This window comes from Camarhynchus parvulus, chromosome 2 (assembly GCF_901933205.1).
Source record: "Camarhynchus parvulus chromosome 2, STF_HiC, whole genome shotgun sequence".
Classification (NCBI taxonomy): Eukaryota; Metazoa; Chordata; class Aves; order Passeriformes; family Thraupidae; genus Camarhynchus; species Camarhynchus parvulus.
This window is the reverse complement of record NC_044572.1, coordinates 90,834,536-90,858,984: the sequence shown is the minus strand read 5'-3', so window position 1 is coordinate 90,858,984 and position 24,449 is coordinate 90,834,536. Positions and strand designations below refer to the sequence as shown.

Genomic DNA, 24,449 nt, shown 5'->3' with positions numbered 1-24,449 from the left:
AAGGACTGACTTTGTGCCTGTGTCTATGATTGCATTTAATGGGATATGTTTTTATCCATCTTGCTGGATGCTGAGTTGGCTGATGTACTTTTGTAGAAGAAAGATACAACTTCCTGCTCAGTACAGCACAAATTAATTTTTGTTGCTATTTCTTAATATCTTTTTTAGTGTGACACAAGATAACAAAAGAAGAATCAAAATCACTGCGAAAGTTACAAAAATTGCATTTTTATATTGCTTTTTTCCTGAGCACCAAATTATGACATTATTTATGTCTAAGGGTACATTTTCTGATATTACATGAATGTGTATTTTTGGTCAAGGTAGGTAGAGTTGAATGTGTGTGTCTCTCCTTTTTTTTTAAGGGTGAGCATATCTGGATAGTTTTGGATGGACCTGTTGATGCAATATGGATTGAAAATCTGAACTCTGTTCTGGATGATAATAAGACCCTTACTTTGGCCAATGGGGATCGCATTCCGATGTCCCCCAACTGCAAAATTATTTTTGAACCTCACAACATTGACAATGCTTCCCCTGCAACAGTTTCTCGTAATGGGATGGTCTTCATGAGTTCTTCAGTGTTAGACTGGAAGCCTATTTTAAGGGCTTGGCTGCAGACACTGCCAATCACATACTCCAATGTCCTATGGAATTGCTTTAATGCTGTATTTCAGGTACTTAATTAACTACTTCAGAAAAAAATTTGCATTTTTTATTATTTTTTTAATGAAGCATTGTTCCTTCCCAAGTACTCTTTCAATTATTTAAATTTCTTTTTTTATGTATTAAGCTAAAGATGAAGGGTTAAAAAATGAGAGAAAATTATCTATCATTAATAAATGACTGAAGATATAACAGACGAATAATCTGAATGTTTCGTTTTGTCTGCGTACAAGAGTTGGCAATGAATTGTTAAACCTGTGATTATTTTATATTGTTTGTTGGCAAAACAGATACTCTTTTTGCTTGTAATTTTAATACTGCAATTTTAATTATTGTTAGGATACACAAAGGAAGTGGGTAAAGTTCTTATTTTGTTTTAAATATAAAGAAGAAAATTCAGAAAGAAATTGAGCTAGAAAGAAATCGTTGCACTCTGGTGCAACAGGAATGCATTTGATGCATTATTATTTTTAAAAAAACATTCTATAATTAATCCAGGATAGTTTTGTGCTCTGAAGCTCTGAGTATAGTTGTCTCTTCTGATTTTATTATCCATGTTTCTGTTCCAATGGAAATTTTTGAAACTGCATCACTTTGATACATTTTTGGACTAAATTGTGTTCAATCGGTAGATTGAACACAATTTAGTCAAAGGATCCTAATTGCTTTTCCCCCTCTGTTTGGCTTACCTTACTGAATCATTAGAAACATTCCAGCAATATGATGGATGGTTGCACTCAATAGTAGGTATAAAAGCATAATCTCAGTAGTTTACTTCCATCATATTGAAATATTTATTTTTGCTTTTGAATGTTTTTAAAGAAATAGTTATGTCTTTGCAACCTTTCAGTGTTATCTTCTGATTTCCTCAATATCTGTAAAATAAATGCAACTTCCAACATACCTTGGTTTTCCATCAGCTTGCTCCTGCCTGTTTACTCATGTAATTGGTGTTGGATTTCACAGGGGTTTCTCCTGTAATATTTTTCATTGCTCTTGCATTTTAAAAATGCAGGTTTTAATGAAATTTGAGTGACATTTCAGAAAGATTTTTATAGATGATGGTAAAAGCAATGATTGATATAGTATTAGAATGCCCTGAAAATTAACAAATATCTTTTAAGATTCTACTTTTCATTTCAGTGCACATTTACTTTAAAACTAATGTTTAACAAGCCGTTCATTTTGTTCTACCTCCAAAACTTAATGGTATGACATAGTATTTACTGCAGCAGCAAGAGAAACAATTCTGATAATGAGTTTTAAAATATGCTTCCAAAGTAATGTATTGTATATGTGGGTCAATTTACTGCTTCTTTGCCACAATTCTATTTATATTTTATGCTACAACTTGCTCTGAAAACATAACAACAACACTTAAAATGCCCAAGCCTGGAGCAATAACAATAAAGTCCAGAAAAATATGTATTTTATTAGATTAAGAAATGAAAATGCAGTGAAATATGAAGTTAGTTCAGTGCTGAAGGCTGCATTTACAGCTATCAAAATGTAAATGAAAGCTGTCATGCTGGCAGTTTTCTTTCACTTTTAATGTGCTGTCTTTGCTTCTCAAATAATAGAGGCAATAAAAGTGATTTTACAGATGAGAGCAACACTACTGTTGTGTTCACATGGCTCTTTTTATAGTTATTGTTTTCTGCCACATTTAAAAAAGGATAAAAATTCAAAAAGAAAATTTTTGAAATAAGATTCATCAACAATGGTAGTCAAACCCCAGATATAGACCTTGGTGGATTTAATGCTAGTATTAAGGAAAACATGGATATAAACATCTTACAAAGATCTGATTTTTCAAAGAACATGAAGATTAGAGTATAAATGGAAATATAGTAACCAAGGAGACTCAGACTTAAGCAGACATATAGAGACTTTCTGAATTTAATCTAAACTCAACTAAAATAGATGTAAAATAGATGTAAGACAAAAGCTATAATAATTCCAATTTGCTTACAAAACACTCTTGTTATTTGTCACTGAAAGTCTTCATGTTGGATAAAGTAATTTTCAATAAAGGTGCAGCAGGTAGCAGTAATGGAGGAGGAAAGAGCAGAAAATAATAATTGTGAATCAGTGGAAAGGATGTATCTATTCTTTTAATGTATATTTTAATGTATATTATAAACGTCACTGTAAGTCACCATTTTTTATGCATTAAAAAAAACTAAAAAATCAAAATACGAAAGAAAAAAAGTCCAAAACCAAAACCAAACCCCTAAACCCAACCTTATTTCAATTTAAGATGATCTTAGAACGCCTTCTATTTCCATAGGATTTTGTTTAGAACAATGATTGAGGGGTTGGACTTTCTCCCTCCCTTTCCCAATTCTTTCTTCTCAGCAGCACTTCCTGCTTTGCAGTAATTTCAAATAAACTCTCATCCCTAAAAAACATCTCTCTTAAATTTAGAATCTCCACTGCCAATTCCTGGTCTGTGAATGATGCTGCTACCTGTACGCAACGGAATTGCTTAGCTGATGGAAATAATTATCTGAGACAGTTTCAAAGAACTGAAATAATTAAAATAGTTACCCAAGTGGTGTTATTGAGATTGTCTGCAAAGTGTGAAATTCAAACCAGTGATGGTTGTTAAGTGAATAACATAAGTTTCAGCATGTCCAGGTATTGTTTAAATGAAAAAAAAAAAGTAGTAGCAACTTAATTTTCAGATATGACTAATTTTCTTCCTCCACATTAAATCTCACACTAATCCAATTTGTGTAAAGGCTGCTACTGTGCCTGGAGCATAGAGCTGAATATATAATCCAAAGATTTTCTTACCTTTAATATTTAAATGCTGATGTTAAAGTTAATATTACAAGTCTTAATAACTTTCTATTACTGAGTTGTTCTTTGGCTTGTCTAAACCCTTTGAATATGTTACCAACTTCCTGTCCTGAGAAGTGTTCTGTAGTCCAGTGAGTTCTATAGTGATTGTACTCTGTGCAAAAGGATTATTCTTTCATATAAACTTTTAGCATCTGACTTCATTTTTCAGCCTCCTTGTAAGGGATAGCAAATTGCTGATCCAAATTCTTAAAAATTTGTGTGTATTTGTCATGACCCAACTCATTTTTCCCGTCCCCCTGTCCAAACAATTGATGTAAATTTCTGTGTTAATCTTGCATCCTTTTTTCAGCCATGTATTTTTTAAAAGAATTGTAGTAGTAATAAAATACAAGCATATATGGAACTGATTTTTTCCCCATAAACTCAAAGAAAAAGAAGACATTAAAAAACCCTTCATAAACTACAGAATTCTCATTGGAATCATAAGTACCATAAAACTAGTTCTGGTGAAAATTGGGCTCTTGATAGTACAGAATACTTTGACGCATGAAATATCTTTATTCTGTGTGTTTCAAATCAATTATTAAACAATTTACAGTGCCCTATGAGACATCTGGTCTATTTTACAGATGAAGAAGCTGAATCTCAGTGATATTTAACTCCAAATTCTAAAAGTGTTAGATTTGAATTTCCCACAGTGCTAGTGGGCACTCTCCTGTGGCACCCATACACCCTCAGTTACTCAGCTGAGTACCCCCTGTACCGCTGGGGATGGACCAGGCATTTTTGAGGGAAAGCCACAAAAAGGCAGCAGAGATGGAGGCACTTGTGCTAGTCAGCAAGAAATAACAAAAGAAGCAACCTGATAGAGTGGGTGACATCCCTTCCCATAGTGGGGTGAAGGAAGAAGATGACCTCTAAGGTTCCTTGCAGCCCTACCTATTCCATGATTCTGTGTATGCCCACACTCAGGTTGTCTTAGACCACTTATCTATAAGCCCTACTCTAGATTAAGGTGCCTAAGTGAGTTTTTGATCGCCAGATATATTTTTGGGTGTGTGTGTTACCTAGTATTCTAGTGGGATGGAACTCAGAAGGATGGGTAAAAATATTGATTCATTCTCTGTGACAATAAATGTCAGCGTAGGGCACTTGGAGAACTTCCGTGACAAAAATTAAACTGAGAAGTGAAACAAAGCTGGTGAGCATGTGGGTAAACAGCTCAGTGATTTTTTAAAAAGTGTCTAAGTAAATTGTTTATGTCTTTGGGTGATTGAATGTTTTCTTTGTCTTGGCTTTCTCCCTGACAGGACATGACATCTACAAATGGAATTCCTCCAAAATTACTATCTCTCATAGTATCTCTGTTGTACTTTCACTTCCCAGAATGAGTGGGTGGTGTTGATTTCCAAAGATTAAGAGGGCAAATAGAACCCACAGGGAGAGTATTATATTACAGATTGTTGAATGAAGGTGGAAGTAGGTTATAATTTACATCAGTCTGTACTATTAGATGGCAATTGATATTTTAAAATTTTGCTCTGCGAATCTCAGAGAGGATTTTACATCAATTTGAAACTTTGCTCAAGATGTTGCAAAACACTTGGTAAAGGCAGACATGGTAGCCAACACTATGAAGAAACCTGAGAAAAGTCCAACTTCTATTAAAATCAATTAAAAAATTCTTTTTGGACCTTGCCAGGATTCTACAAGAAAATGAGAGTATTGATTTCAAGAGGGACTGGTACATTATGGTGCAGTCAGAACAGATGAGACAGATAGAAATTTATAGTGGTAAGCTCGTGCATTATATATATATATAAGTATCATCAATGCTTTTATCTTCCTCCCACAAAAATATCAGTGGTAGATTAAAATCTCTAGTGGAGAGCACAAATGGCAGGCAGATCCCTGAAGTAACTGAACAGCATTCTTCAAATTGCTCTTCAGGAAATTACTCTGTGGAGCTTATACGAGTAGCTCTGCTGACTCTGGTACATCAAAGTTATTTTTCTAATATGCTATTGTTAGAAAAAAATCATGGTCAAAGTCTGAATATTTATAAGCCCAGAAATGGAGAAAGATGTTGTTTGGAAATAAAGTTTAGAATATATTTCAAAATAAAGAGTTGATCTCATCTAAGAATAAATCATACCATTGAAACTAGTAAAGAGAATCTTTAAATAATGTTTTTTTCTTCCCAGGATGTGATCGATTTTGTTTTCTCTGCTGTGACACCCAAAATGTCGATTTTAGAATGCATGTACATCAAGCAAGCTATTGACCTCCTGCAGGTAGATATGGCATCTGTTTTGCTCTCTCTGATTCTGTGATTTGCTCTAGGAGGGCAGCAGTTCCATATTGCATCCCATTTGCAGGGTTTGCTGTCTGGCCGAGACGAGAAGCAGCTCAGCGAGGAGCATATTGCTCGCTTGTTTGTTTTCGCTGTGATGTGGTCAGCTGGAGCCCTTCTGGAGCCAGATGACAAGCTGAAAATGGAGCTGTTCCTACGGAAGCACTCTGCAGTGAAAGAGCTTCCAGCTGTGGATGGAGAGGAAACCATCTTTGAATTTGTTATCAATGCCTGTGGACAGTGGGAGCACTGGTCAAAGAAGGTTTGTATGCTGCAACATGCTTTCTTAATGTGTATACAAGATGTATTTGGTAAGAGACATTTTATTTCCAACCCTACATAATTTGGTTAGGACAATTAACCCTACCAAATTCTCAGGAGCTTCTTTTTTTGAGTGATACTTTTCCCCATAAATATATTCAGCAAAGAATGGAAACATGCATTTGAAATAGTTTTGGAAGTGAAACAGAAATTGTCTTAACTGTATACTGTCTATCACCTTACTCTTTATGAAATTTCAGCAAGGAAAAGCTTTTATCAGGCACTGGCGGAATGAAAATATCCTGCTAGTCTAACACCCTTTTAGAAAAGCATGACAAGATACTGATTGATTACGAAAAGATATTTGGCTTTCAGGAAGAAAAGTTTTGCTGATGTAAATTTTATAAAGTGCATTTGATTTTGTGTTCTGATGCAAAGTGATTGTGTGGGCAGGTAGGAATTCTCAAACTTTTTGCATGTCTTTCTTATGCAGGTCCCTGAATATATTTATCCTAAAGATTCAGTACCAGAATATACTTCCATTCTAGTTCCAAACATAGACAGTGTCCGAACAGACTTTCTAATGCACACTATCATGAGGCAAGGAAAAGCTGTTTTGCTAATTGGGGAACAAGGAACAGCAAAAACTGTTATGATTAAGGTAAGGGGAACAGGAAAACATATGTAATATATTAGTACAATAACATTGCAATAGTTGATATTGGCACAAATGTTAAGCTGAAGTTAAGGATAGTTTGATTTTTCTTCAGGGTACATACTAGCATTCCTACTGAGGCATTTTGCCAGTGCTCACATGGACTACAAGCAAAAAACCCCAAGTCTCCACCCTTTAGTATAAAGGTTTCTTTTAAACTTTGCTAACTATGGCCACAAGGTCAGATAATAAACCCTCTTTCCTATGCTTTCTTTTCTTTTGAGTAGTCTAATGGAAGATTTCACTAAGAAAATGTTGATTCTTGGAGGATTTTTTATTTTCCTGTGCTTTGTCGGTGGTGCCATGTGTGAACTGATCTTTTGTACACCCTTGTTGCACAGCCTTTCTTCAAAAGCCAAACAGAAGAGAGAAAAAGAACTTCCTTCTTTAGTAAGGATGGTTTTCAGAGGGTAAATTTACTGTCTGTTATCTGCTCTCTCAATTTCTTCACTGAAAAGGACATATTCTTTCTCTAGAAGAAAATAACAGGATTGCTATTTAATTAACAAATACATGCTTTCTGTATTATAAAATGGTTCAAGTTAATCATATGACACAAAAAATTTAATAACTTAATACAGAAAGGCAATAATCAAAAGGCTGAACAAACCCAGATGTCATATCAAACTTGGCATCCCTTATTTAAAAAATGGAAGCACAGTGTTTTTCAGCAGGGTTTCTGCATTTTTCAGGGGAATGTGTGGATTCTTTGATCAGAGAGAGGTAGCTAAATAAAAGTGGTCTACTGTTGGGACAGCTAAATTAGTTATACAGGCAACTGTACCTCCACTGGAGGATTTGCAGAGCTCTTGGAATGGAAAATAGCTGAAAAACACCAGCCTAAATTGACCTTTGGCTTTCTTAAAATCTGGAGCCATTTTGTGTGCCCTGGCCATGTGCTCTCTGAGCCCTGACAGAGACAGAGTTGTACCTGTGCCAGCAGCCATTTATGCTATTTTTTCAGCATAGCTGTCGATGCCAACAGCCATGGCGGTGTCATGCCAGCTTCTGCTTCTGGCACCAGCTGAGAACTATTTTAGCAGAGTGAAGAGGCGGGGTCTGGGTGGTGGTCTTGATATTCCGCATCCTGGATTTTGTCCAGATACTGGCAACCTCCAGCCTTCAGCTGCCATTCCTGTCCCTAAAAATAATTGAAACTGATTCTTGGGAGTTGCTTACGCTGAGTCTATGCTATAGAGCAGAGTAGCAGATATTTGATCTCATGTAAGGTTAGGAGTGAGTGTTAACTGCCTTCACAACTGTTCCCCTTCTGCTTTCGTCTTCTGTAGAATTTTGTTTTACTACACCTTGTGGAAATTTCCAGATATAAACAGTTGATTGAACGAAAAAGTAAAAGAGTCTTAATATAGAATATTTCAGGGAGTAATCTGAATTAATCTGAATAATTTTTGGTGTTGAGTAAAGCATCAGTATGAAACAAAATAAAGAATTTGAAACAGAATGGTAATTTAAGACCTTTATTCTCTGTATTATCAATTCATGAATTGCAAAAGGTTTTGAAAAGTAATATTAAAATGGTAAAGGATAGTTTAGAAAATTCTATGACATTTTAACTGACAAAAATAATCCTATTCAATACCCTCTTTCTGTACTGTGCAATATTACTGTTACCATGCAAACATTCTTTCAGAATGCAAACATTCTGCAATGCCATAATGATAAAACACAAATGTGTTTTTTGAATGGTTGAGAATTCATAGTTGCAGTTTTTGGCCTCATCCAGCTGCAAGACCCTTACCCAACTGCTGATTGCCTCCCCTTTCTCCACAACACAGGGCTGGAGGTAAATACAAGTAGATCCTCAACTCAACAATTACTGCCATGGGAAAAACATTTGACTTGGGGAACATTTTAAAAATTTATTTCTAATTAAAACCAGAATTGGATGGTGAAAAACAAATACTGAAAACACCCTCTTCTCACCCCTCTCTTCTCAGGCTCACCTTTAGTCCCTCATCCCCAACTCCTCTACCTCCTCCCTCGCCAGCAGTGCAGGGGGATGAGAAATGGGGGCTGTGGTCACTTGATAACAGCTCCACTCTGCCTCTCCCCTCCTTATGTTGCTCCCCCTCCTACATGGACACAGTTCTTACCAGGGCTGCAGATCTTCATGAACTGTTCCACCATGGAGTTCTTCATGGTGTGAGAAGTCCTGCCAGCAAACCTGCTCCAGCGCAGGCTTCTCTTTTCATGGGTCTGCAAGTCCTGCAGAAGCTCCAGCATGGGCTTCCCATGGGGACACACCCTCCTCTGGGCATCCATCTACTCCAGTGTGAGGTCCTCCATGGGCTGTAGGTTGATCTCTGTTCCACTGTGAACCTCCATGGAATGCAGGGGGACAACCTGCTTCACCATGGTCTGCATCACAGGCTGCAGGGGAATCTGTGCTGGAGCACCTCCTGCCCTTCTTTCTGCTCTCACTTTGGTGCCTGCAGGGCTGACTTTCTCACAGTTTTTGCACTTCTCTCTCAACTGCCAGGCAGCATTTTACCCTTCCTGACACAGGCTGAGTGTCTCCAGTGGGTCTGCTGGAGGTGGCTGGAACTGACTGAGCACTGACCTGCACCAGCCCCTCAGCTGTGAAGAGTACTCACCAAAGATAGGACAGTTGCATATACACTGTACATGTGGATTGTCATTTATGTGAGGACTGAAAAAACCCTCTTTCTGAAGGGCATATTTTCTTAAACTGCTATCACTGTATCAAAAAAATTAACAACATTCATCAAAATACCTTGAGGGGACCTAGCTGTATCTTCCTTTCTGTTGTCACACAGAGTGTATGTCTCACTGGAGTTCTTAGAGCACTTCATCAGCAAGGATATAGGTTTATTTTTCTGAGGTACCAAAATGGGAGCATTTCTAGTCAACCCTCTTATACAGATAAAAATTTAAATTATAGTCAGCTTCATCATCATTGCAGAAGAATCAAATCAAAAGATAGCTATCAGTAAGTGTGGTGTATCTGGGTTTAATTTTACACTGTCGTTCCTTTATACTGCTTTTGTTTTAAGAGTTTTGGTTTTGTAGTGTACACATGAAAGTGGATTTGGTTTTTCTCTTGTTCATTGCAGTCTGCTGTAATGGATCATCACTAACAGCTTAAATTTAGAAAAACCCTCACAATTGCTAATGCAAATTTTATTTGCATCTCAAGTTGGCATACATCTATTTGTTGTAATACTTCGTGAAGTCTATTAAGAGCTTATAAATTTTAATCCTTAAAAATTTTATGCAAAACATTAACTGACAATTTGTTTGAATTTCAAGTTGCAGATGGTGTATTTATCTTAAATAAACTGTGTTTCTAGACTTTGAAGTTAATAGCAGGACTAAGATTTTTGGAGAACTGCTGAGCATCTGTGTCTCCTTTTGTCTTAGTTCACCTGGAGTTACTGATGTGCTTTTAAAAGTGGTTTATCTTGCAGAATTACACAAGCAAGTATGATCCTGATGTTCACTTGACCAAATGCCTAAACTTTTCCTCTGCAACTCTGCCACATATGTTCCAAAGGAGCATAGAAAGTTACATAGGCAAAAGAATGGGTGCTACACACGGTCCTCCAGCAGGGAAGAAAATGACTGTCTTTATTGATGACATCAACATGCCTCTGATTAATGAATGGGGTGATCAGGTAAAAGGAAAATATTAACATGTGGGAGTTGTTGGTCTTACCATTGTTGCTGATGGGAATACTGATAATGTGGGTTGAAAAAATGAGATAGGTTAGAAAAAAGACATCATAATATGGGTTAGAACAAATATGTTTACTAAAACCAATTTCCCCAAGCCAGTTTTTGACATGACTAATAAGCTGCCAGTCCCAAATGATTAAGGACAGTGTCAAGCCATTTGGTGCAATCACTGTGGTATTTAAGCCTTTTGTTTTGGTTGCATACAAAGCTAGTAGGATTTCCAAAGTAGTAGTCCTGAGAACCACTCTGGGAAAGGAAGCATGCAAATCCAAGTAACACTAAGATTTTTCTTTGATCTGCTCTTGACTTTAAATTGCAGTTACTATTATGTGAAATCTAAGCTGGTGGTGAGTCTAAAGAACAAGACTTATGAAGAAACTGGGGTTGTTGAGGTTTGAGTAAAGAAAGCTCAGAGGAGATCTTGTTGCTTTCTGCAGCTACCTGAAAGGAGGTTGTAGTGAGGTCAGTGTTGACAGGAGAAGGGGAAATGGCTTCAAGTTGTACCAGGGGTGGTTAAGATGGGATAGTAGGGAAAAATTTCTTCACCAAAATTGTTGTTGAGCCCTGGAACAGATTGCCCAGGGAAGTGGTGGAGCCACCATCCCTGGAGGTATTTTAGAGAGGTGTAGATTGGCACCTGGGGACATGGCTTAGTGGTGGATTTGACAGTACCAGTTTAATGGTTGGACTCAATAATAAAAAGGTCCTTTCCAACCTCAACAATTCTATGATCACAGTTGACATTAAAGACTAGCAAGCTGTCTTGAGGTATTGATGAAAGAATACTTATAGACCTATATGCTAAAAATATGACTTAAATTTAAAAAAACATTCTGCAGAGAAAAAGCAATTTCCCTGCTTCCAGTACAGCCCTGTACTCAGTGCCTCTGTGCAAGTGGACATGTGACTACACATTGTGCTAAATTAACCATTCTTTGTCACTGTCTAAGCACCTGTACCAATCTGAAGATAAAGTCTGGATTGAAAATTGAAAGTGATGCCTTTTCTTAAATTGAAATTATCCAAATTCAGTTGAATATCTGACTTCATGTCCACAACTGTTTAGCACATGCAGCTTACATGCAGCCAATGCACTGCATCTGAGTGCTTGGTTGCCACATTGCACATTGATAACATAGAAACACTTAACTCCTCCATTCCTTTTTTTTTTTTGTTTCTGGTTATATTTAGATCACCAATGAGATTGTAAGGCAGCTGATGGAGCAGAAAGGTTTCTATAGTTTGGAGAAGCCAGGGGAATTCACAAATGTGGTTGACATCCAGTTTGTAGCTGCTATGATTCACCCTGGGGGAGGTCGCAATGACATCCCACAGCGCCTGAAACGCCAGTTCAGCATCTTCAACTGCACACTGCCTTCTACTTCCTCTATTGATAAGATATTTCAAACAATAGCTGAAGGCTATTTCTGTGAACAACGACATTTCCCCACAGAAGTATGTAAACTGGCTTCAGCATTGGTATCTACAAGTCGAAAGGTTTGGCAAATGACAAAAGCAAAGGTAAAATTACATCTATTAAGCCTTGAAACATCTTTTGTACTGTACCTTTTATACTGTCATGTGTGTTTGTAGTTCATATTGTGAAGCTGTGACCTGTGGATGTAACTGCTGGCTGATGTCTCTGTTCTGACTTGGATGCTCTCAGCACCAAGTTACTGATGAAAATCCTAATCACATGCAGTGTCTTCTGTAGCTGATATAAGCATCACATTATATACATATAACTTAGTAGACATAGCGGATAGGAAGATTGAGAAATCTTCCAGCTGACAAAATGCTGAGATCACAAGGAACCAGAAATTAAAAATTAGATAGGAATCTTCTGTAAAAGCTGTTTGGGATTGTGAGAAACTTTGAAGATCTGAATTTTAGGAAAGAAGTCAAATTTGGCAGAGAGGGAATCAGTTAGAAACAAATAAAATCTGATATTTAGTAATTTAAAAATATTAAATTTTTCCATTTCAAACAGAGTGTTAAAAACATTTGACTGCAATTTCTGGGCCAATTTTGCTTTGAGAGAGACAAAAAATATTAGGTATAGAATGAAATTTGAAAAGAAAAAAACCTGCAGCATAGAATGTCAAATTTGTTCTTCTTCTGAGAAAAGTGCAGGAGAGTGGTGGAAAGATAGGGGTTTGTTAAATTCCTGTCCAGAAAAGGTTGGTCAGAATTTCACTAACAACTCACTAGAGACCTACACTTGGTTTACACAGAGAAATAGAGGAACTTCTAGTGAAACTATTGACTCGTCACTATTGGCCAATATATTCAACAGAATTGGTGCTTATTACTACTAATTAATTCCTTTCCTAGAGAAAATGTATCTTTTGATAGGTTGTAAATATTTTCCCAAATACCATTTTCTCAAATTTTTCCCTTCCCTTCCCTTCCCTTCCCTTCCCTTCCCTTCCCTTCCCTTCCCTTCCCTTCCCTTCCCTTCCCTTCCCTTCCCTTCCCTTCCCTTCCCTTCCCTTCCCTTCCCTTCCCTTCCCTTCCCTTCCCTTCCCTTCCCTTCCCTTCCCTTCCCTTCCCTTCCCTTCCCTTCCCTTCCCTTCCCTTCCCTTCCCTTCCCTTCCCTTCCCTTCCCTTTCCCTCATGAACCTTTCCTATGATATTCTTGGAAATGGCAAAGAGAATAGCAGAAATTATCTGGAAGAAGGGGCAGGAGCAACACCACAGGACAGGCAATATTGACATTTTTACTGTGCTCTTCAGTGCCATCATTGGCTACCCATCAATGCATATTCCTGGGACTTGAAACATTAAAAGAAAGTCAAATTAAATCTATGTGAAATTAAGGAGCTGGTTGTTGCTACTGTCATTTCTTCATTTTACGGTTGCCTCTTAAACACCAAGCATGTACTTCTGCTTTAATGCAAGACCAAAGTTTGTGAAAATATCCACATTCACTTTCACTTAATAATAAGTAGAAAATATTTTCATTTAGCAGTTATTTGAATATAGCTCATGGCATTATTTTGTAGATGTTACCAACTCCAGCTAAATTTCATTACATCTTCAATTTACGAGACCTCAGTCGAATTTGGCAAGGAATACTTACAGTTACTTCTGATGTCTGCCAGAGCATCAGTGTTTTGGTGACCTTATTCCAACATGAGTGCAGACGTGTTATTGCAGACAGGTTCATCAGCCAAAGTGATAAAGACTGGTTTGAAAATATGATGAGGAAGGTAAGCAAATATTATTTTAGTAGTTGCCACAGAAAGAGGCCAATGACACGTTTCATTACTAATGCAATCCTTAATGTATTGTTGTAGATTGTTTCTGAGGAACATGGTCAAGATACATTTGGAGATAAATGCACGGAATTGTACTTTGTGGATTTCTTGCGTGATGTCCCAGAGACTGCTGGAGATGAGCCTGATGATGCAGAGTTGAAGGCTCCTAAAATTTATGAGCCTATCCCATCTTTGGATTACTTGGCTGAAAGATTACAGATGTTCATGCAACAATACAATGAAACTGTCAGAGGATCAAAGATGGATTTAGTGTTTTTCAAGGTATTAACACTTGTAATTGTATTAATACAGGAAGTGCCTGGTCTTTTGCACTTAGTGATATGTAGGTCTTGTATGTTTCTATCACATTATTTTGGAGATGGCTCAGAACAACTAAGTTGTTTATACAGTGCATGTGAATGACTGAATGTCATCTTGCTTTCCTGAAAGTCACCTACTTTCCAAAGGTCTTGATGCACAATGCTTTCTTCAACTTTAGTTTGGGTGGTCTGATAGAATGACTACAGCAGTTGAATAAGAAATGCCTACAGTGCATTTGTATTTTGCTTTTGTCAGTCTATTTAGAGAGCTTGTAAATAGGTCAGCTAAAAGGCTGGAGGAGTCCTTTCTGCTTTTCCTTCAGTCCTCTAAGGGGCATGCCCTCAGCTCTGCTGATGACAAAGTGTGCATATGACAGTGCTTCATACAAGCTTGATACAAGGACATTTCTCTTGGGCTAGCCCTGCTGCCCACTGAAGTCAGGGGGAAATCTCTTGTTGATTTTGAGGAGTACAGGACTGAGTCTTAGGCTCCGGAGAAGCCATCTAGTGTTGGGAACCAGCTGCTTGGTGACATGCTTCTAGGTGATTATACAATGTATCATTTTTACATCTCTTCATCCCCTTTTCTCTCAATACACAGGATGCAATCATCCATTTGATTAAAATATCACGGATTATTCGTACTCCACAAGGAAATGCATTGTTGGTGGGTGTGGGTGGATCTGGAAAGCAGAGTCTGACCAGACTGGCAGCATACATTGCTGGACACGAGAGCTTTCAGATTACTTTAACAAGGTAACATAATGCAGTGTACATGGACACTTGCTCCTTAATTTGCCATAGAAATGAACTCCTCACAATCAGCTTGAAGAAATGCAAGCCTGTCAAACATTTTATCCCTCATTCTAAATGACATTTCTAGTCTTATATAGCCAAACTGCATTATGAATATTTCTGTTAATGACTTAATATTTTGTAGTGCTGGAATTCTGTAATTTATAGAAATTTGAAGTGAAAGGGAGTACTACTGCCTTCCTTCTTTGTCTCTTTTGACATAGGGTTTACAGGGCTAAGCAATAAAGACCAGTAGAGTGTATTCTCCTTGGCAAACTATTTAAAATGCTGAGAAGTATTCTTTAGAGAGACACATCAGGTCTATGAATAATGTTATGAGGCTTCTGATGAAAGGAAAGATAGAGAAAGACATATCACAATCTCTTCCTGTGTCCCAGAAGCAGAAGAAAGGAACACTGAGAACAAAAACAAGGAGGGAAAGAAAAAACCCAAAATGATAGAACAGAATCCCTAGATTTCCAAGATTAATAAGACAAATATTAATAATGGCAATGAATGTGGAAGGAGGAAGAATGAAATTAGCAGTGAAGAGTGGATGCTGGGTCATGTTTTGTCTCTACGTATCATTTTCTGTAACTGGTGTTAGATTATTGAGCCAGATACGCTGCTGTTCTGACTCAGTAGAGAAATTCTTATGCTCCTATCAGAATACCACAAATCACTGTAACAACTGTAGCCAACACATACAAACAGAAGAGCTGGAGAGTTTTTCAAGCTCTGAAGTGCTTGCTTTATGGGTATTTATAGAGCAGAAATAAGATGGAACTGAAAGAGAATTGGGACACTTCCTGTGTGGCATATTTAATATGTGAAGAATGGGTCATGTGTGTATTGCACAAATTACTTATGACTTTGAAGAGATTCTTGGAAATAAGAGACTGGTTACAAATAAAAGAAGTTTCTAATTTCACCTTTAGTTGGCTTGGGACAAAATCTGCCATTTTATTAACATTACTTCATGTCATTTTATATTGCACAATCTGAAATGTGTGGTTGAATTTGTGTGGACTTATCTGAATCTTACTTTCTGTGTGCACCAGCTATAAGACACATAATAACAGAAGCAGTCATGGTCTCCATTTACAGAAGAGCTGATCAGCCCAAGTGATAATGTTCAAACATAATTTCTGGGACTTGATTTTAGTTAAACCATATAATGCACTAAACCCCTCAGTTTCATTCTCTTTTGTCTCTTAATGATTTCCTTTAACTTGCTCTCAATATCTTCAGAAGATAATCCAGCTGTATTTACATAATGGTTACAGGTATCAGAACCTACTTGACAACTTAATCCAGCTCTATTAACCTATTTCTAATAAAAAATTTACATCTGCAAATCACAGGGGTACAAAACAGCATCAGAATTGCATTAGATATAGTATTGGTCTCACCATACTTTTCCCCAGCACATTATTTTGTTGACTTCACCTCATTTCACATGATTTATATTACTGATCATTCACTTTGGGAAAATGTTTATGAAAAACAAACCTAAAAAAATGTAACCAATAGCTATGGTATTAAGTTCTTATCTAGATTTTTTTTTTCTTGCCTCAAGGAAGCTGATCCAGATGATACATATCTCCTAAGGTGATCTGTAATTCTTGTTCTCTCTTTCCTTAACCCTTTTCTATTCCAGAACATATGCCACCAACAACCTTTTGGATGATCTGAAAATGTTGTACCGAGCTGCTGGTCAAAAAGGAAAGGGTGTTGTCTTTATATTCACAGACAATGAAGTCAGAGATGAATCTTTTCTTGAGTATATGAACAATGTTTTGGCTTCAGGTGAAGTCTCAAATCTTTTTGCACGGGATGAAATAGGTGAAATCACACAAGACCTGATTCCAGCAATGAAGAAGGAGTACCCAAGGCTTAGTCCCACAGGCGAAAATCTTTATAATTACTTTCTAGCTCGAGTTAGGAATAACCTTCATGTGGTTCTTTGTTTTTCACCTGTCGGGGAAAAATTCAGAACTCGTGCACTCAAATTTCCAGGTCTGATTTCAGGCTGTACCATAGACTGGTTCCAGCATTGGCCTAAAGATGCTCTTGTGGCAGTTGCACAGCATTTTTTATCTTCTTACCATATTGAGTGTACAGATGAAGTGAAACAGAGTGTTGTTAACACCATGGGAACAATTCAAGATATTGTAGCTGAAAAATGTGTTGAATACTTTGAACGATATAGGAGACGGACTTTTGTCACACCAAAATCTTACCTGTCCTTCATTGGAGGTTACAAAACTATTTACAAAGAGAAGTTTGCCAGTCTTGGAAGTTTGTCTGAACGTATGAGAACAGGTACTGTAAAAGCTCCTTGATTTTTGTTTCTTTCATTGTTTTTAAAAGGGTGAGAAGAATCTGAATAAAAGGATATAAAAGCATGGATTTAGATTGTGAACTCGCATTCATTTGGAAGCAGACTCAAATATTTTCAGCTGTATTGTGTGTGATTACGAAATGTGCACATAGGTTTTGTTTCCCTGAACTTTATGAATGTGCAGATTAAAGAGGAGTTTTGGTAATAGTATTAGTTAGCAGTTAAAATACTTGAAACTCCTGCTTTGACATGTATGTATGCCAAGGAACTAATGAGATCCTAGTTTTCACATGCCATGACTAAATCTGAGAAAAGGTAATTAAGTGCTCATATTCAGTCCCTCTGAAGAATTTTTTAAAGAAACAGGTATATGCCAAAAGTACAATTTTAAAAACATTGCTCTGCACATGGTCATACATGGTAAACAATTAAAGAGTCTCCTAAACAGAATGCTATTTGGAAGTGAATGTCAACTTAAATTGCAGACCTGCCCTACGTACACATAGGACCAAAGGTAAAGGGTGGCTGGCTGTCTGGAAGAACAAACATGGGGTTTTTGGATCTAGAAATATATATATGATGCATTTACATTTAGAGACGTGCATTTAAATAGAAGGATGTTTATACTTAAGAGATTTTCTCATAATTTGTTCAAATTATTGGAGCATTGCATTGCTCAAGAATCTGTAGGTTTTTTTACCCCCATCTCATCTGGATCTTCATGTAATGTTGAATTTAGAAGCTCAGCCTACTCTCCTTGTGTCTTCACTTTCATTGCCAGGTTCCTCCTCTTGGTACTTTTCATGTTCTCATGGATTTCAGAAATTTCACACGCAATTCTTAAGACTGTCATTTCCATGCTAATGTTTTTGAGCATGTGTTTAATATTTAGTCTCCTTCTCATGTATAATAACATAAATAAGTGATCAAGTGATGGATCTGAATGTTTTTATGCATTAAAAATTCCCCTGCTGAATTTTGGTGTTCAATCAATGGGATTACTCACTGATGTTCCTAAATATGAATCTGAGCGATTTTTTTTAAATATCCACATTGCTTCACTGAGGTTATTTTCTCCATGGGTCTTTCTGTTTCTAAAATGGAATTTGTCCACTACAGGTCTTGCAAAACTGATGGAAGCTGAGGTTTCTGTAAATCAGCTCTCCAAAGAGTTGGTTATGAAGGAGAAAGATTTGGCTATAGCCTCAAAAAAAGCTGATGAAGTTTTATTGGAAGTAACTATGAAAGCCCATGCTGCAGAAAAAGTTAAAATGCAGGTGCAAACAGTAAAAGACAAGGCCCAGGCTATTGTGGATGACATTGCCATTGATAAAGCAGCAGCAGAAGAGAAGCTTGAGGCTGCAAGACCTGCACTGGAAGAAGCCAAGGCAGCCCTGCAGGTCAGAAGCAAATATAATCTGAGCAGGCATATAGTTAATGATTATTATGTGCAATAATATGCTTCTAACTTGGGAGGATACAGGGGATTGAAAGAATGGCACTAACCTGTAAATCCTTGTGGAAAAAACCCTGAAAACTGAAGAGCAGAAGAGGTAAGATGGGCAGTACTCTACTGTCAGGTAGTAAAGCAGATATAGAGTGGGACTACCTTTAAGGACTTTCTGCAGTAGTGATTCTGAGGGACCTGCAAAACTGCAGCAATTGCATTGCCTGTACAGTCCTCCCAAAAGAACATCATTCTTTGCAATCGTGTGGCTGCTTAAATAAATGGACTATTTTCTTCTCTTATTTTTCAGACAATAAAACCTTCTGACATTGCAACTGTTCGCAAACTGGGTAAACCTCCTCACCTGATAATGCGTATCATGGACTGCGTGCTGCTTTTATTCCAGAGGAAAATAGATTCAGTGACACTTGATAATGAACACCCAGGTGTGAAGCCATCATGGACTGAGGCTCAGAAGCTAATGAATAATTCAGGATTTCTTAGCATGTTGCTTACTTTTCAGAAGGTAAGTAATTAATAGGGGCACTACTGCTTCAATAACCATCTTCAGACTTTGCATGAAAGTGTCTTCTACCATCAAAGGAAGTTTGAAACAGTTTTGTCTATCTGTAGTTGCAGATACTTTGTGACTATTCTTCATTTTCATGGTTCATTATCTCAATAATTTTTCTCCTGGGCCATGCATTGGCTTCTAGCAGACAGCAGTATCCCAAGCACTAGATCAAATCTTGAGAAGCTCAGTGTTATCTTATTCAGGCAGTTCCTGCTTCTGAGTAGGAATTTGCCTTAAAAGGGCCCACTCTTGGCTTTTTAATGGCTCACCTTCTCCAGTGCTACCAGGCCTGTTTGCCTGTAAGGCACTCAACAATTCTGTCTCCAATTTGCTAGGGAGCTAGCAGGAAATAAGAAAAAAATGAGCAGGAAAGGTAATGAGAGGATTAGGGAACTTCTGGGGTTCTTTCACAACAAAAATAGTGAAATGAAGAATAATCTTATTATCAACTGTAAGAAAAATAAAAGTGAACAGGTTTTTATTTCTATCAGGACAGAAACTTTTGTAAGATTCACTGAACTGTGAGACAAAGGAAAATTCTCTATAGGGAGAAGAAGAAAGATGTCACAGGTAGCTGGACCAGAAAAAGACCTAGGGTAGAATATGAAATGGCAGAATCATAGCCCAACTTTATAATCCAGGACACCAAGCAGATTTCAGCAAAATATGTCTTTCCCGTAATGTTGAAGAACATACTTTCATTTGTACACTAATGTTTTAATTGAGTTAGCTGTGCATTTTGCTGATGCCTTTTCTAAGCTGCTGAAGTGTTTTTGTTGTGAAGATTATTCTTACTATCCCCAGGAGCCATTTCTCCCAGAGAGCTGTATTGTGGAAACTTGCACTGCCTCTGTAGACAATTTTTTCCTGGGGCTGTCAGTCCAGTCACTTTTCCAAGTGCTATCTCCACTAAACAGAAAGAGGAAATGAGTTTTAAGATAGCAAGGACTAATTATGCCCTCTTTACTCAAGTTTCTCTCTAATGAGACTTCCAGAGTTTTGGCATTTATTAATAGTGCATGTATTCCTGCTGGTAGTTGGCAGCACATTTAACTCAGAGGAGTCAGAACAATTTCTGTGGGACTGAGTTCTTGCAGGAAGTGATACTGGTGAACATGGAGTAGAATATTGGACTACTTCAATCCCTGATGAGGTCCTTCACATGCTATTTCTCATTTTGAGTATATATGACAAGAAAGCTCATTGTGTCTCAGTAGACTACGCAGCTTAATTGTTTGTGAGATTTTTTTGTTCTTTCCTAATATGTTTTAGGCAATAACAATTAGTGGATGCAGTTCATTGAGTTCAAAATTAATTACTTAAAAGGAAAAGAATGACATTTTCCAAGCTTTTGAGCACAGATTTTAGGCCACTGCTGATTGATCTTTGCTTCACCTTTGCCACTTTGTTAGCTCATTATTTTGAGTAGGAGAATAAAATGTCAAAATTTTTGTCCAGCACTATTTTACATTTTAGCAAACGATCACAGTGAAAACATCACCATGACTGGTCTTGGGAGTAATATAGTGAATGTCCTTTTTATTAGAGTAGCTAAAGATCAGATAAGTACAAGGCAGTCCTTTCTGCTGTGCAGAAAAACAAGAAAAGGGTAAATTGCTTGACACTATGAATGGTGGATGATTTTTAGATGCATTAAAAGAAAGGCATTAATACATTGCCAAAAAAGGGAAGATTCTTAACATGTCTATTGTTAAGCAGTCATTTTTAGCCTGTATAAGCTCTTCTGCTTTCTACCTTGCTCTAGGAGATGAATTCCATTTTCTTCTGACACTTACATAATTATAGATTAACCACCATCATCAAAGATCTGGCTTTTCATATTCTCAGCAGATTGTGAAAGGGAGAAAAAAACCCTGGGATTAGAATAACAGCTGAAAGAAATTTCTTTCATGGTTAAGGAAAAGGGTTAGCTTCAGTGAAGTGAAGACAGTGCCTTGCAGATTCACCCTTTTCCTTCTGAAACCGGCATGTTTGTTTCCTTTAGCTGTGTTCACACCAGTGCCTGTCTGATGCCATGGTGAGATTGTTTATGGAACTAGACTAGAAGAAAATTAATCAGTAGTTTTCTGACTTATATTTCTGTCATAATAGTTTCCAGACTAGATCATTGAGGGTATTAAAGATGGGACAAAGACATCTGGTTGAAGGGGAAAGAGAAGAAGGTGCAGTGTTGTAGCAGCAATAACTTAGAACAGCTTAAGTTGTCATGGAGCTATGAGCGCTAGGAACATCTGTAAATGTGTCAAATAGGGGCATTAAATGCCAACTCCAGTCAATCTGTTGCAATGGAAGTAGGAGTTATTTTCACAAGTACACAAAAACTACTAATCTGTCCTTTATACGAGTGAAAGGCAACAACATTGCTTTGTTGATTTATTCTGGAAGAAGTGATACTCCATGGTTTTAAAAAGAAAAATATTTCTGTGAAGCAGACCTTATTCCAAAACCCATTTTAAAAAATAATTTTTCCTTTTCATTGACTAGGACTCAATTACAGAAGAAACTGTCGAGCTTTTAGAGCCTTATTTGGATATGGAGGATTATAATCTTGAGACTGCTAAAAAAGTGTGTGGAAATGTAGCAGGTCTTTGCTCATGGACACAAGCAATGGTTTACTTCTATGGTATTAATAAAGAAGTTCTTCCTCTTAAGGTACTTCATATTGATAATTTTATTTTTTTGAGAGATTAATATAGTCAAGTGGAAAAAAATACCATGTTATTTTGGCTAAAAAAGAGATTCTTGTTTCTTCACACCCGGTTGCTCAGTCAAGCACACAGAGGTTTAATATGTCCTGGCAACTTTTTCCCCTTACACACAACTACCCTGTGGTACTGCTTTAACTTGTGTGAACACAGTAAGCATGCAGTTGGTTCTTTATAGAGCCTGTCTAGCTGTGCATGGGAGAGTGATACCTTCTCTGCCCTCAGAGTGGGTGCCAGGCATTATGGCTTCAACAATTGGCCTGGGAAGGAACCCACTCATTGTGGTCATGACAGAATCTGGGAGAGGAGAGGACAGATCAGTCTTGGCACAGAAACATTCTTTAAGGAATTTAGCTGGAATTCATCTTCCTAAAAATATTTTTGAGTTTCAAACTGCTACGTGCAAGTGTACATATGTAATAAAGTAGTTGTGAGGTATAGAATTCTGTTGAAACATTGAACTGAACTAGAAAGGGATCAGCCACCGTTCTGTGAATTCCTACAGATAGCTTTATTGTCTTGGAAATGTTCCATTTGTGAGCACATTGAAAATAAGGGTCTTTGCATATTTATATAATGATTTATAGTCATTGCTCCTGCAGTGAGTTTTATGGCTCTTTTCTGAAGAAATACATCCAATCCATTATGCTTCCACTGCACTCGTGTTTGGTTTCTTATTGAATAAGCCACTGTATCAATGGTACAGTCAAAACTCTCTGCATAATCTTTTAGTATACCTAGACAGATCTGATTCAAATATGTTAAAAGCATATTCTTTTTTATTCAAGTAACTCAAGCGAATGCTGTATTTTTGTGATATATAACTAGCTATTTCCTTTTCAAATAATGGGATGTTCACTAATGAAAACAGAATTTGAAATGTTACTATTGGGAACTATAAAAGGCAGCAAGACCTTGGGGCTTCATATGCAAATGCAACCCTAAAAGCTGAAAACGTGCTCTTGTAGTTTTTATTTGAATATATATGATTTAGGATTACATATAAATTTAGCTTTGTGTTCATTCTTGTCACACTGTAGCTGATAAAAGATGAAACATACATATCTTGGCAAAGTGGTGCCTACTGTCAGGTATAGCAACCGTCAAAAATATTTTAAAAACTGAAGACGACAGAGGGAGGGAGGAAGGGTGTAAAGTATGCAGGAGATATTGCAGGAAGCAGTGTAGTGATGCTAAGAAAATAATTGAAAATAAATGTACAATTAAACTGCATAAAGTACTAGCTGAGGCTAATCCATCCAGTGCTAAAAGCAGGTTTACTGAATGAATTAATCAAGCTGCATTATCCTAACTGCTGTTCTAGGATATAAATCCCCTTCAACACCTGCAAAATAGATTCAATATATTTTTAAATTGCATCTTAAGTGAGACTCATTGCCTCATTTTTCTTAACTATGACAAACTGTGAAAACTAATTAATAGTGACTTACATTTTAGTGTACAAAATTATTTATTTATAAATAGAAATATATATTTTAGTGTTCAAAAATTATGTATTATTAACTTATATATTTAGTGCACAAAATTATATAGATATATGATATATTATATATTTTAGTGTGCAAAAACTTTATTTTATAACTTATATACTTAGTGTGCAAAAATTACCTAATTCCTAGGAATGGATACTGGCATTCTTTAGGTAAGTGACCTGCAGCCCAAGGGTCATTAGTTGGACTTTCCTATAAACCTTCAGCAGGAGGATGAGCTGTTCCTCCCCAGACTGATACCTAGTAAACCAGCCTGCTGCATTAACCTGAGAATTTTGAAACACCATCTGCTCCTTATCCATTATTTGAAGAATATAAGAGCAGAATGGAGAAGCCCTGACTTTTGCTGTGATGCTGTTAGCCTCCAGTTAAAATAATGTGTACAGGAGTATAATTTCCCATAGGGATGTCTACTGTGACTTTAATTAAGTTCTCCTTAGGCTGTTATAGTGATCAATGGAAGTCTGTTTACAGTTTATAAATTATGTTTGATATTGAGGATTCTCCCTGTCACACTCAGTTTTAAATATGAGACTTTATTTCCTTTTCTACTTTCACTTGTCTCCATACTGAACTAAAAACCACAGCAAGCAATGAAAGAAAATCTTGCACCTGAAGAAGAGGTAATCGCCAAGGAGTGTTGAAATTTGATAGTTGTCCATTTAAATAAGCATGTCCTTGACAAGGTGATGCCCACTGGGCAGGAAAACAAGCATGTAAGTCTGAATTCAAGGCCCATAACAACTGTAGAAGGAAAGAATATACTTTGGTGGGGGGATGAAGGGAAGGGTTAGGTCACCTAACAAAACAGAGTGAGGTCAGGACGTGTAACCGAACAGAAAATATGGAACTTCTTTCACTACCTAGTACAGACAGCAAAAAGCAGATAAGAGATATGATTTCTGTGTCTTTCAAAGGTTATTTTAATCCCAAGGAATGGTCACTGATAGCA

The 24,449-nt window shown here is 37.0% G+C and overlaps 1 protein-coding gene across 1 annotated transcript in view; it reads left to right on the top strand.

The window, feature by feature from the left end:
- The window catches only part of LOC115901253 (dynein heavy chain 5, axonemal-like), a 148,004-nt gene that overhangs the window by 67,938 nt on the left and 55,617 nt on the right, over window positions 1–24,449 (top strand). Inside the window, exons 48-60 of the mRNA XM_030943735.1 lie at window positions 366–677; window positions 5,679–5,768; window positions 5,853–6,089; window positions 6,582–6,749; window positions 10,253–10,459; window positions 11,712–12,041; window positions 13,526–13,732; window positions 13,820–14,062; window positions 14,702–14,856; window positions 16,556–17,220; window positions 18,359–18,639; window positions 18,997–19,212; window positions 21,766–21,933. Coding sequence (XP_030799595.1) covers window positions 366–677; window positions 5,679–5,768; window positions 5,853–6,089; window positions 6,582–6,749; window positions 10,253–10,459; window positions 11,712–12,041; window positions 13,526–13,732; window positions 13,820–14,062; window positions 14,702–14,856; window positions 16,556–17,220; window positions 18,359–18,639; window positions 18,997–19,212; window positions 21,766–21,933 — 3,279 coding nt within the window. The remainder of the gene's footprint in view (window positions 1–365; window positions 678–5,678; window positions 5,769–5,852; window positions 6,090–6,581; window positions 6,750–10,252; window positions 10,460–11,711; window positions 12,042–13,525; window positions 13,733–13,819; window positions 14,063–14,701; window positions 14,857–16,555; window positions 17,221–18,358; window positions 18,640–18,996; window positions 19,213–21,765; window positions 21,934–24,449) is intronic.